Source organism: Sinocyclocheilus rhinocerous, unplaced genomic scaffold (assembly GCF_001515625.1).
Source record: "Sinocyclocheilus rhinocerous isolate Xijiao unplaced genomic scaffold, SAMN03320098_v1.1 scaffold62, whole genome shotgun sequence".
Classification (NCBI taxonomy): domain Eukaryota; kingdom Metazoa; phylum Chordata; class Actinopteri; order Cypriniformes; family Cyprinidae; genus Sinocyclocheilus; species Sinocyclocheilus rhinocerous.
Window position 1 is genome coordinate 2,312,426 of NW_015656585.1, and position 12,227 is coordinate 2,324,652.

Below are 12,227 nucleotides of genomic sequence, written 5' to 3' on the forward strand. Positions count from 1 at the left end.
ATATAACAAAGGTGTTATTTCTGTTTCTACATATGTACTGTCTTGCTTTTTATTTCTAATCTTCAGTGCTTTCTTTCCTTTCTTTTTCTACTTGCTCCTCTCTATCTTTTGACAGAAGCCAGTCTCTTCTCCCTCACTCCAGGGTCTCTGTACGAGTGGACTCTGAGTTTAGGGTCAGACTAGGTCAGAGACTGAGACTGTCAGATCTACAGTATGCAGATAATCATCGGGTTGCACAAATGTGAAGCTACAAATTCGGCTCTCAAAATAAATGTTAATCTTATAACACCATTATGGAATCCCTCAAACATCACATTATTAATGTTGTTTTGCTGTCCTAACTATGCACTAGTTGCATTTTAATATCTGTGCATTTAGCATTGTTTTTTCCCCTGCTTTCTGTGACCCTATCAGAACAGACCTGTGACCCATTTTTGGTTTGCAGACCATCAGCACTGAGAAGCACTGCTCTGTTTTCAGACAAACAGAGGAAATGCATTTTAAATATTGTCTGTCTACCATGTGGTGCTTCAGTGTCATAGAATCCCCTTCATGGCTCCTGGACGGGCCCCTGACGCAGGACCCACGCATACAGGAGGTTGTTAGGAAGTTCCTCTCAATTAGCATCCTTTTCGTCGCCGTGAACTGACCTTAAGCTGACTGTTGTGCTTTCCTTGTTCCTTCAGTCAATGTAAACATTAATGTCCTCTTCATTTGAAGCCCTGCCACTGAGCCAAGTGTAATAACATTGTTCATGGGTTTGATGTGAAAGACGTGTGTTCTGTGTGGGTGTTGTGAAGGAGGGGAGCGTGGCGACTGTAACAACATGTTCTAGTTGTTTCCTCTTATGCATTAACCCAACAATATCTTATTTGAAAACAAGAGCACATTGACTCCAGAATGGAATTTGACTTTGTTGTAATTGTCTTGTATTTATACATGATTCAGGATGTCAACTAAGGATTTTTTTTATTATTTTTTGGGGGGAGATGCATGTCGGTACCATATCTGTAATTATGAGAGTTTTTAATCAATCTATATCAGTTTATATTGTATATTTTTATTTGTGCATATTTTTTACATTTAGATTACCTTTTCCATTAGAAATACTAAGCATTTAACACTGATAAATGTAATCTTTAAAGGGGTCATATGATTTCAATTTTTCCTTTCTCTTTGGAGTGTTACAAGCTCTTGGATGCCAGATATCGGTTATAAAATCATTGTCAGCTTATCATTATAAGCCATGTCTCCCTATTTTTTTAAATTTAATATTTTTAGTAAATTAATATTTATTAATTTAGAGATAAAACTAATAATAGCGGTTTTAGAGTGCTGTACTTTAGCAAGGTATAAACTGTAAATCTTATCAACTATAGGCCTGTTAGTCTGAATTAGCATACACCGGACTGGTGTGATTTCAGTTGAAATAAACATGACATTTTAAAATTATTATTTAAAATTACTAACTTAACTATCAAGTCCAACTGAAATCTTTGAAATAATGTTTGAAATGCATAGAGTAATGGTTCAACTTTTCATAGGCTGTATATTAACATATTCTCGACACAGCACCACAGTGAAGTATTTTGAAGATTTCAATGAAATATATACAAAATTCTTGTATTCACTCCCCACTCACTCACTCATTCACTCACAGTCACTCACTCATATCCATCACATCAGTATACATCATGTCTTCTTCCACACACACACACACACACACACTGTCAGGGGTCATCCCCTGCTCATGCTGAGTGTGTGTGAACCCCATTAGCACATTCCCAGATAGTGGCCAGGGTACTCTTATCTCTCTCCACCCATTAATTACACTTTGTTCCCCTAAGTGATCTATTTCTGCTCCTCCCCGTCCCCGCGGCCCACTCCAGGACTATCTCCTACACCTCCACACCGCCACACAACACGCACATACACACACGCACCAGATAAGAGTGCTAATGTGAGGCAAGCAAGGTCAGCCTGCCTTCCTCGCTGATGTGAAGTGTGGGTCCCGTGCATTAGCCGCTAGCCTGTCTGCCACCCGCTTTGCATGGGGCCGCTCTGAAGATGCCCCTGTAATTACAGATGACAGCACAGCGAGAGGCTGATCGCCCTCCTTTGCCTCCACTTGGGCTGGAGGAGACAGCCTTCTGAAAGCTCCACCTGGAAAGTATGTCATGGAGCACTCTTGCGATGCTAAACACATGTGAATGCTGTGTACTTATAGTTTTGAGGCAATAATCCAGCTTCAGATCACACTTCCAAGTCCACTGTGTTGGTGAGCGATGCCAACTGCAAATTATGCCAGCTAGTCAGCGAGGGGTGCTTCACTGACAAGTCTGCATCGCTACTAGACATTTTAGGATTTTTTTTTTATTGTTTTTCTTACAAATGGAATTCTCGTAGTAACTAAATAATTTAGCAACTTATTCAATGAATATGTGACTAGTCTTATGCATACTATGTAGCACAATAATATTTGGCATCAGTGGTGATGTATGAGGGAATTTTCGAGAAGCCTGATCTGTAAGTATTTGATTAAAAATGTATTACAAATTACAGCAAAAAGCAAAATGACAATATAACATAAATTCATATATTAAACGCGTGTATATATAATTTATATAATAGTTTCAAATTAGCTTCCCTTTCCCTTCCCTCCCTTTAATTGTAATAATAGAAAATATGTTATTACAGCTGTTAAGTTTGTTACATTGTTCATGCACAGTTATACATGTTTGAGTGTGCGTGTGTGTGTGTGTGTGAATTGTAATAATATAAAATATATTATTACAGCTGTTACATTTGTTACATTGTTGATACAGTTATACATGTTTGTGTGAGTGTGTATATATACAGTATATATATATATATATATATATATATTGAATTAACAATGTAAGAAACATAACAGCTGTAATAATTTTTAGTAATACAAGGTGTGTGTGTGTGCGTGCGTGCATGCATGCGTGTGTGTGTGAGCATGTATGTTTTGGAAAACATGCTGAAAAATCATTAGTGGCTTCAGCACTGTTAATTCAGTGGAACAATAAATATATATATATATATATACTTTTTTTCTTTTTGCCTTGCCTTGCCAGAGGATGACAGGCTCCTCCATCAAAATCTGGTTTCTATCAAGGTTCCCTTTTCACCTGAATATCTTTTTTTTTCTTTGCCAAAGTTAACCTTGGCTTATACATTGAGACATTTCTATGTTAAGCTGCTTTGAAACATACGAATTATGAAGTGCATAACACTCATAAAACTAAGTTGTTCTGGGTAACAGTGTCCAACTAACAATGAAAAAAAAAGTTTTCTCTCAACAAAAAAAGCTTTGAACTCAACGCGGTGCAGTGTACATGTAATAATTCTTTTTATTTGGAGTTTCCTCCATTATTGTCCTGCTGCGTTGTGTGCTTGACTCAATCGCGGCATTAGCCTGTGGTTTGATTTACACTCTCTTGCATCATCCCACATGTGCTCATACCTTCCAACTAAACTGAGATTTGAAATATGTCCAGTGCAAAAATCAATTTTCGTGATTCAGTCTACAAACACACCCATTTCGTAGATGTATCTCACTGTTAGCAGAAGCAAGAAGAATCCATTGTCTTCTTTAGTTTACACAGTGTTGGTATGGATGTTGTGTAAGTGCTGAACTGTCTTCGGTCCATGACTGCTGCTGCTCCTTTAGTAAACACACTCAAACACCGTGTTCTTATTTATGTATTGATCTGCCATTGATTGCCTGTATTTCCTCACACGCCTCCTCACTCTCACTTTCCCAGGCAGTGTGTTAAGAAGGTAGCAGCAGCTGTAGGGTTCATCTGTTACTTCAGCTATAGATGTTCATCAGGTTTAATGTGGAGGTCTCATTATCGGGAAGTGGGGAGAGTTAGTGTCAAGTAATATCATTTTGTCATCATTTAGGACTCTCTGACTGATCTCACCCTATATGCAAGATTAATATAGTCATATTTAGCCATAAAAAGTTTGGGGTCAGTGTTATTATTATTTTTATTTTTTATATTAATACTTAAATAATTTTATGCTGCATTAAATCAAAAGTCACATTAAAGACATTTCAGTTTCAAATAAATGCTGTTCTTTTGAGCTTTCCATTTAGCAAAAAGAAAAAAAAAATCTGATTAACAAATGTATCACATTTTCCACAAAAATAATAAGCAGCACTGATAATAAGAAGAAATGAATCTGAATGATTAGAAGAATGATTTCTATAGGATCATGTGACACTAAAGACTGGAGTAATGGCTAGTGAAAATTCAGCTTTGCCAACACAGGATTATAGATTATAATATTATAATATATTAAATATTTACATTAAATTGTTATAATATTATCACAAGTTTACCGATTAAAAAAATGCAATCTTGTTTCAAAAATAAATGCAATCATTTCAAAAACATTTTTAAAAAAAATAGTAACACTTTTGTATAGTAACCAATTCTCACTATTAACTAGTTACTTATTAGCATTACTATTATTAACATATTGGCTGTTTATTAGTACCTATAAAGCACATATTCTGCATGACCATATTCTACAACCCTAATCCTACCCAATACCTAAACTTCACAGCTACCTTACTAACTATTAATAAGCAGCACATTTTATTGAGCAAAAGTTTGAGGCAAAAGTCATAGTTAATGGTTTGTTAATAGTGAGAATTTGACCTTAAAATAAAATGTGACCAAAAAATCTTACCCTCCACAAATGTTTGAATGGTAGTGTGCTTCATGTAACATTGTGACTTACCCAGATACTGTATGACAAGTTACATGTTGTTGGTCATTTAGTTATCATGCTGAGCAGGGATATCTCATTGATCCAAAATCCTGCTCCACATTGCTGTAAGTGTATTAAACACATACTGCATTTTCACTCTTGGTGAAATATGTGTGCATATTACTTTTCATTGGAAGTGTGTTATGTCTAATTTGGACACAGTATAAGGGTATGAGGCAAAGAGCACCAGAAAGAGGTTGTGGCGGTACGGGGTCGCCTTTTCTAATGATTGCCCTCAATTTCTTCTCATTTTATCGGATTTGTAGCATCTTGTCATGACTGTGTAGCCTTATCTAAACAAGAGACCAAAGCCAGATCCTGTTGTACAGTTTTCCACATCTATATTCCATATTCTCAAATATAAGAGAGTAAAGGTGACATAAAATGGACCAGCGAGTAATGTCAAGTTACGCACATGCAGTGGTGTTTGATGTTGTCAATAATTTCAGAGGAAATGTGCAAATGTTCACGCGGTCACCGTGTACTTAATCCAAATACATTGACGGTTTTTCGCCGGCTTTTGTCTGCGGTGCCAATTTCATCAAACAGTATCTAACACCTCTCATCTGTGTATGTGCAATTTTGCAAGGGATGTGCTGTGTTATTGTACACTCTTGACACGCTGTCTTGTGCTGGTGCTAAAGCCTGTGTGAATTAACCCTCTGTGTACCTGCGTTGTGCTGATGACAGATCCACATTAATACTCAGTTCATTTGCAACAGTTTTTATTCCTCTCTCTCTCTCCTCTTTGTGAGATCAAATGATCATTTATCCACTCTGATCATTTGTTTTGTGAAAGAGCTGCAGGTGATAGACTATTATAGATTATTAATAGATTTATTAATGTTAATAGATGACGACCAATTTTTTTTTTCTTATTACATGAATAAAGCAACCTGATTATGTAGCATGTATTACTCAATATCCTCAACATTGATGGCATACATAAAAATAAAAACTATACATATATAGTACTAAATAAGAGCTCATTTATTGCATTTTATCTTACCGTAAGGCTTCGGTCACTCTTCCACAGACCACTTAATGAATATTCTAGTACTGTAATGATGAGCAACTGGGGCTTAGGATTTGTTTGCACTCCGGGTCTCTCCGTCATTCTTGTTTATTTTTCGTTTTCCCCTCCGGAGTCGACTCTGACATCTGCGGGCATTTTTATCAGCGGCTAACTTAATTATGCTACTGTGGACTTAGGTTATTTGACTTGCTAACAAATTAGCCCTCAAATTAGCCTTGCTATCGGTGTTTCTGCTCCACTGTCATTTCTGAATTCCTCTGTGATTCTTGATTTGCTTTATTACAGGCTATTTTATAGAGGAGCAAACAGAGTGGGCACAGTCAGGCTGTATAATGAAGCGCTAGCTTTCTCGCAAAGTGCTAGCCTGGGCTAATGACTAGCTTTAGTCAGACTGGTAAAACAGATTCAGACACCCAAGCGCCATCATTAGATTTTCTCTCCTGAATACTCTGCAACAGAATAAGCCACTGCCAGTAGTTACAGCTGTCTTCGGTGGGTACAGTACCCGCGGTATGATTTGACTCTGTGTCCCCCAGAGTCTCAAATACTCGCGCTACACATCCCACACTGGCCCCTGCTCTCCGGTTATCTCGTAAAGACTCCATTCCAGCTCTATAAAACTTGGTGTCTTTATTACAGCTAAGTCGAGGCGCCCACTCTCAAATATAAAAAAGAAACTGCACCGCTGCAAGGGAGGAGCAGCTCAGGGACACACACTGGAAATGTGTTGTGGAGCTCATTCTCTTGTTGCCTTTGCTCCGTTCCAATAATGTGAAAAGAGAGGAATGAAACTTCATTTCATAGCATTCGTCTCCTGCTCTCCCTTCATTCACTCACTCTTTACCCCCTCTTGCTTTGTTTCCAACTTTATAAGTGCATTGTAGGTTCTCTCAGCAGGCCCTGAAGCCACACGTTCGCTTTCTCATTTATGCGTCTTAACGGGGTAGTGAAATATGAAGCTTCATTATGACAAATACACTGGTCAAATGGAGTCGTGTGAAGTAACACAGATAACAGTGGCCTGGTGTGAGCGGCAGTGTGTTTGTGCTCATACTGTGAGGTGCGTCGTTGAAGATGAGGATATCAAAATCTTGTGTGTGTGTGTGTATACACACATAAGCATTTTTGTAAGCATGAGTAAGTTGTGAGGAGTGTCGAGGTCGTGTGGATCACAGTCTGCCTGCTGGACAGTTTTCACTGAAACTAGTTCAAAAGTTCAAAACTTCTTTAATTGCACAATTACATGTGTAGTATTCATAATTATGATGCTTACAGAAAGCACAACATTGTGATTTTCTGCAATATCTACAATAAAATTTACCTTTTTGAGAATTTATACTGTCAATCTCTGTGTGTTTTAACTTATTTATTTGCTTATCAGCTTTTGTCTGTACATTTTTACTGTTTTAAACATGTAAAAAAATAAATATGTATAAATATAATTTTATAAATATAATCCATTTTTATCTGAAACATACAAAACTTTATTTATTAGCCAATGCATTTTGAAAAATAAAATTTAATTCCAAACTGAAAAACTGATTAATAACATTTTACCTTAGGAAATATATCAAAGCATTTGTATGCAAGTAACTAGGTAAAAGTAAATTTTGTTTATTGTCATAAAGTTTTGTCATGGCTTTAATAATCTGTTTCCTAATTGCATGTTAATGGGTTTTTAATAGTAGCGTGCCATTATTTGTAAGACGTTAAAGAAATGATCAGCCCTATATCCCTCCAATTTAAAGAACTTAAAAAAATCCCTCAGGTGAAGAGAAAAAGCTGTGAAAGAAAAAGAAAAAAAAACTAAAGGAACACCAGAACAAGAGACTTTTCCTACTTCTATGCGCAGTAGACATTGCTCTCTTTATTGAAAGATGACATTTAATCAATGGCCACCTCTTTAAATGGCATTCATTTAATTTGTGAGCTAGCCAGGCACGGCTGTCCTCTTCCCCTATTCTTTGTGTGTCTATGCGAGCGAATGACGTAACCGAGACACGCCGTGGCACACATACACTATTGATTACACTCAACACATCTTGGCAATTAAGAGATGGCAAGGTAGAGTAATAAAGGGTCATTAGTGAGGCATGCTTGTGAACCCTCATCAAAGGTGATGTCGCCGGCAGGGGCGGAGCTCCCGCAGGGTCGCCACAGGGGCTCGGCGCATTTGCATATCTGCTCGGAGACGCACTGTGGCTGACCCCGTGGCTGGGATCAGTATGAGTCGCTCTCGTTGATCAGGGGTTCACCACCGGTTCAAGGTAACAAAAAGTGAACCCATCGCCATTAATTGGTCCTGGGGAGAAAAAAAACAGAAAGAGAGACAAATAAAAAGGTTACTTGGGAAAGGTGAGGGGGCCTGGAGTGGATGGAAAGTAAAGGCTGTGTGCTCCAAATTGGGTATGAATTATAAATAAGAGCAGTGGAGGCAATGTCTTCTCCTCTGGAGTGCTGTTGTGCCAGGACCTACACCACTAAAGAGATTGTTTGGGCAGCAGGTATCGACTAGCTGATCGTCAGCTTGGTAAACTTGACCTGAGGCACTGATCATTGGCCGAGTTAGAAAGACTCAACCATTCTGATACACACACACAAGCACACACCTCTTTCCCATCTCACCACAGCTATCTTCATCAATACTGGCCAGACAGAGGTCAATGTAATAAACATGGAGGTCAATATCATGGCCATCTGAGTACACTTTTGGCATGGGCCTTAAAGTTGGTCTTTAATTGGATCCCTCCAGGCAAGTTCATGCACCAGTTGCAATGCGGAGGGAAAAGAATGAGAAATCGTGATTGAGGGGGAAAAGCACATCAGTCTGATCCTCTTTGTTCCACACAAACTGATGCAGACGTATATCAAGGCAGTCGTATGCTTTAAGCTACGTACGGTGTGAATGGTTCAAAGAGGAATTGATCTAGCCGGGGTTCAATTCAACCTTTCTCACAAACAGCATAATAAATAAACAGACCCAATGTACTTGTTTCGCGCCAGATGCTACCTGTCTGAAAGTGCTGCATTATGAGGGCTGTGAAAGGCTTTTGTGGGACTTTGAAAGGTCTGATGAGGACTTAGGGTCTACATGTCACTTCACCTGGATCCAATGACCCAAACATGGGAATTCTTTAACCTGCTGCCACAGAGGGGAAAACGGAGCCATTTGTGGATTAACTGATAGGTGTATCGAACTCCAGAGAGAGAAAATTTAATCTTCCATGGATAGCGGCCATTCCATCCATTGTCCTTAAGTGCGCAATATCCTAATAGATGGAAAATGTTGTGTCGGGGCACACAGTACACAACACAGAGTCCAAAGTTTTTGCTTGGCATCAGACGTACTAAACTATTTAGAGTATGAAACAGTCCTCACATCACTTCCTTTAATCTAAGGGCCCTGGAGACCTCAGTAGGAAGTGTTAAAGGAACAATTCGGTCTAAAAATGATCATTTATGTCATCATTTATTCACCCTCATATCATTCCAATCCTTATGCAGAACACAAAATAAGATCATTTTTAAAAGTGTAATTATTGTCCATACACTCAGACTATGTAGAAATTGTACCTATAGGGGTACGGCAGCTTGTCAGTGGTGCATTAATCTTAAAGGGACATTTTTGGGTCCCACTTTATATTAAGTGGCCTTAACTACTATGTACTTACATATAAATTAATCATTTGAAACAATGCACTTACTGTGTACATACATGTTTTTACATTGTACATTTTTAAAATACCGGCATGTAGTTACATCTGTAATTAATTTCTGTAAATTACCTTTATAATTATAATTAATTATAACCCACCCTTAAACCTACCCATACCACCAAACCGGTCCCTAAACTTACCCATATTCCACCTACAATATGAACACAACGAGTACATTGAACTTATTATTTTTTTATGTAAGTGCATATAGTTAAGGCCTCTTAATATAAAGTGGGACCCATTTTTGTACCTTATTTCTTCCTAAAATTGCATAGTAGTATTTAAGGTACTACTCTGAGGTACTAATATGCACCTTTTAGAGGTACAAAGTTGTCCTTTTAAAGAAACTGCTCCAGTGACAAGCTGTTGTACCTCTAAAGGTACAACATTTTTTCTGACAGTTTACAGTGAAAGTTTCAAAATATCATCTTTAGTGTTGATCAGAAAAAAAAATGAAGTCATACAGGGTGACTAAATGTGAGAGTTTGCATTTTGGGGTTAACTATCCCTTTTAAATATAAAAATGTGACTTATTTTCCTGTAATCATAAACAGTTATGGCTGTATGTTTTTCACGTCTTTAAAGAAACTGCTCCAGTGACAAGTTGTTGTACCTCTAAAGGTACAACATTTTTTCTGACAGTTTACAGTGAAAGTTTCAAAATATCATCTTTAGTGTTAATCAGAAGAAAAAATGAAGTCATACAGGGTGACTAAATGTGAGAGTTTGCATTTTGGGGTTAACTATCCCTTTTAAATATAAAAATGTGACTTATTTTCCTGTAATCATAAACAGTTATGGCTGTATGTTTTTCACGTCCACCTTCATGTTCTGTCTTTTGCAGGTACTGAGAAGCACGAGTTAACATCATGGAAGAGCTTCCACTCCATCTTCAAGTTCTTCAGCGATGCCCTTAAGGACCACGAGGATGAGTCCTCCTCCAGTCCGGTCACCACACGCAGCTCACACCGCATAAAAAACGAAGACTTATAGAGGGCTCACAGATCCCAAACCAGAGCCCACCTTCGTCCCCTCTTAGTTCTTTTTCTCCTCCGTTCTTTTTATGAAAAATATTCCTCCTTGAAGCCCTCCTCCCAGTAAATTGTACGACTCTGAGGAGTGCAGGGTCAGCCTGTATACATCAGAATAGCGTTTTGCATTACTTCTGGATGAGTGCAACTGTCAAAGCAATATGGCTTCACTGCTTGTGCCTCCTGTGGGCCGCTGTGTGGATTTGGTGGTGGCCCATCGGTGGCCAGATTAAGGCTGACAGGCAGCGCCGCACACCGCCTCTTGATGCACCTCTAATTATCCTGACATTGTCCTGAACTGAGCTAATGCCTGGGAAGCACCTGCACACACACACACACAAGTCTGGCGAGTCCTAGTGCCTGCCTACTAAGTCTTTGTATCTCTCTTTGGTCCTCGTCTGTTTTTAAATCCCTTAAAACCTTGTGCGAGCATGAGTTTTAGGAATATCTCCCTTTGACAGAGCAGATATGTGAGTCTTGGAATATCTTCGTATGTGTCAGGATCAGGACGGTTTAATGTTATCCAAAGCCATTCCTTAAGGTGTTTGCAAATGTAACCTGCCCTTTTTGCGAAGTCCATGACTATTTGGACTGTTTTAACACATCATTGTCATCCTCTGCTAAAGCTGAAGCATGTTATGTTACTGTCTCAGCAAAGACAAGAGACATTGTCTCCTGGACAATTTGGTATTAATGGAGGCTTAAAGATATGTCATTCAGGCATGTCAACAGATCACTCTGCTTTCGCTTAAAAATTAATCTCACAGTAAAAGGCTGTTTTGGTCTCATCACTTTTTAGAAGTATCATTGCTATTTCAGATTGCTGAAGGTAATCAATGTCAGTAGTTGTAGTGCTTTATACATATTACATGTTATTTATTTATTTTTAATCCAAAATAGAGATGTGACTACAGCTGACAAAATGCAAGACCCCGCCCAGAGGCTTTTGTGTTTTAACTGTTTTTACAATGAATTAAATTTTTAATATTCCTGCAAATATTCATTAGATGCCATTGATCAACTGCAAGTTGCTTATGCTGTCTAGTTAAAACTGTTCGACTCAGATTCCAATATTGTTGCCTTAGGAATAAACACACAACGTTCATCTTTATTTGATTTTCCAAAACTGACAAGCCATATGTGAATATTTCACTCGCGTTTAATACAGCCTTAAACCAAATCGAAAACTTAATTGGTTTGTAAATAAGGACTCATTTTAACAATTAATATTTTAATCTAAGATATTATACGTTTTACTGAAACATCCTAGTCTGAAATGATAGAAGTGTAAGATGCTTTATGGGATTTCTGCCTTTTTTATTCGCTTTTGAGGGTTCATTAAATGAAAACGTGATCCGATATTTTAATTTTGATTTCACTTTTCATAAAGCGTTCAAATATGTTAGTCTTTCGTCTTTGAATTAATGGCAGTTTGTGCCCTGATTAATCGTCAGTTTGTTTTCATATCATGTGAGTGTAATATCTCCATGCTGTAGTTAAATAAAGTTCTTTATAAAAAAAAAATGATGCGTAACGATCTTTGATTTTAACTGTCCTGGTTTGTGTCGCAAAAATGCTTTATGTACATGGTACTCTTATTTACAACGTAATGATCGTAAAGGCATCACTTTCAGC

The 12,227-nt window shown here is 37.9% G+C and overlaps 1 protein-coding gene across 2 annotated transcripts in view; it reads left to right on the forward strand.

The window, feature by feature from the left end:
• arb2a (ARB2 cotranscriptional regulator A) overlaps positions 1–11,414 on the forward strand; it is a 180,605-nt gene extending 169,191 nt beyond the window's left edge. For both annotated transcript variants that reach the window (XM_016527978.1, XM_016527979.1), the window contains exon 11: positions 10,406–11,414. In XM_016527978.1, the coding sequence (XP_016383464.1) occupies positions 10,406–10,554 (149 nt within the window). In that variant the 3' untranslated portion in view covers positions 10,555–11,414. The remainder of the gene's footprint in view (positions 1–10,405) is intronic.
• The last annotated feature ends 813 nt before the right edge of the window (positions 11,415–12,227 follow it).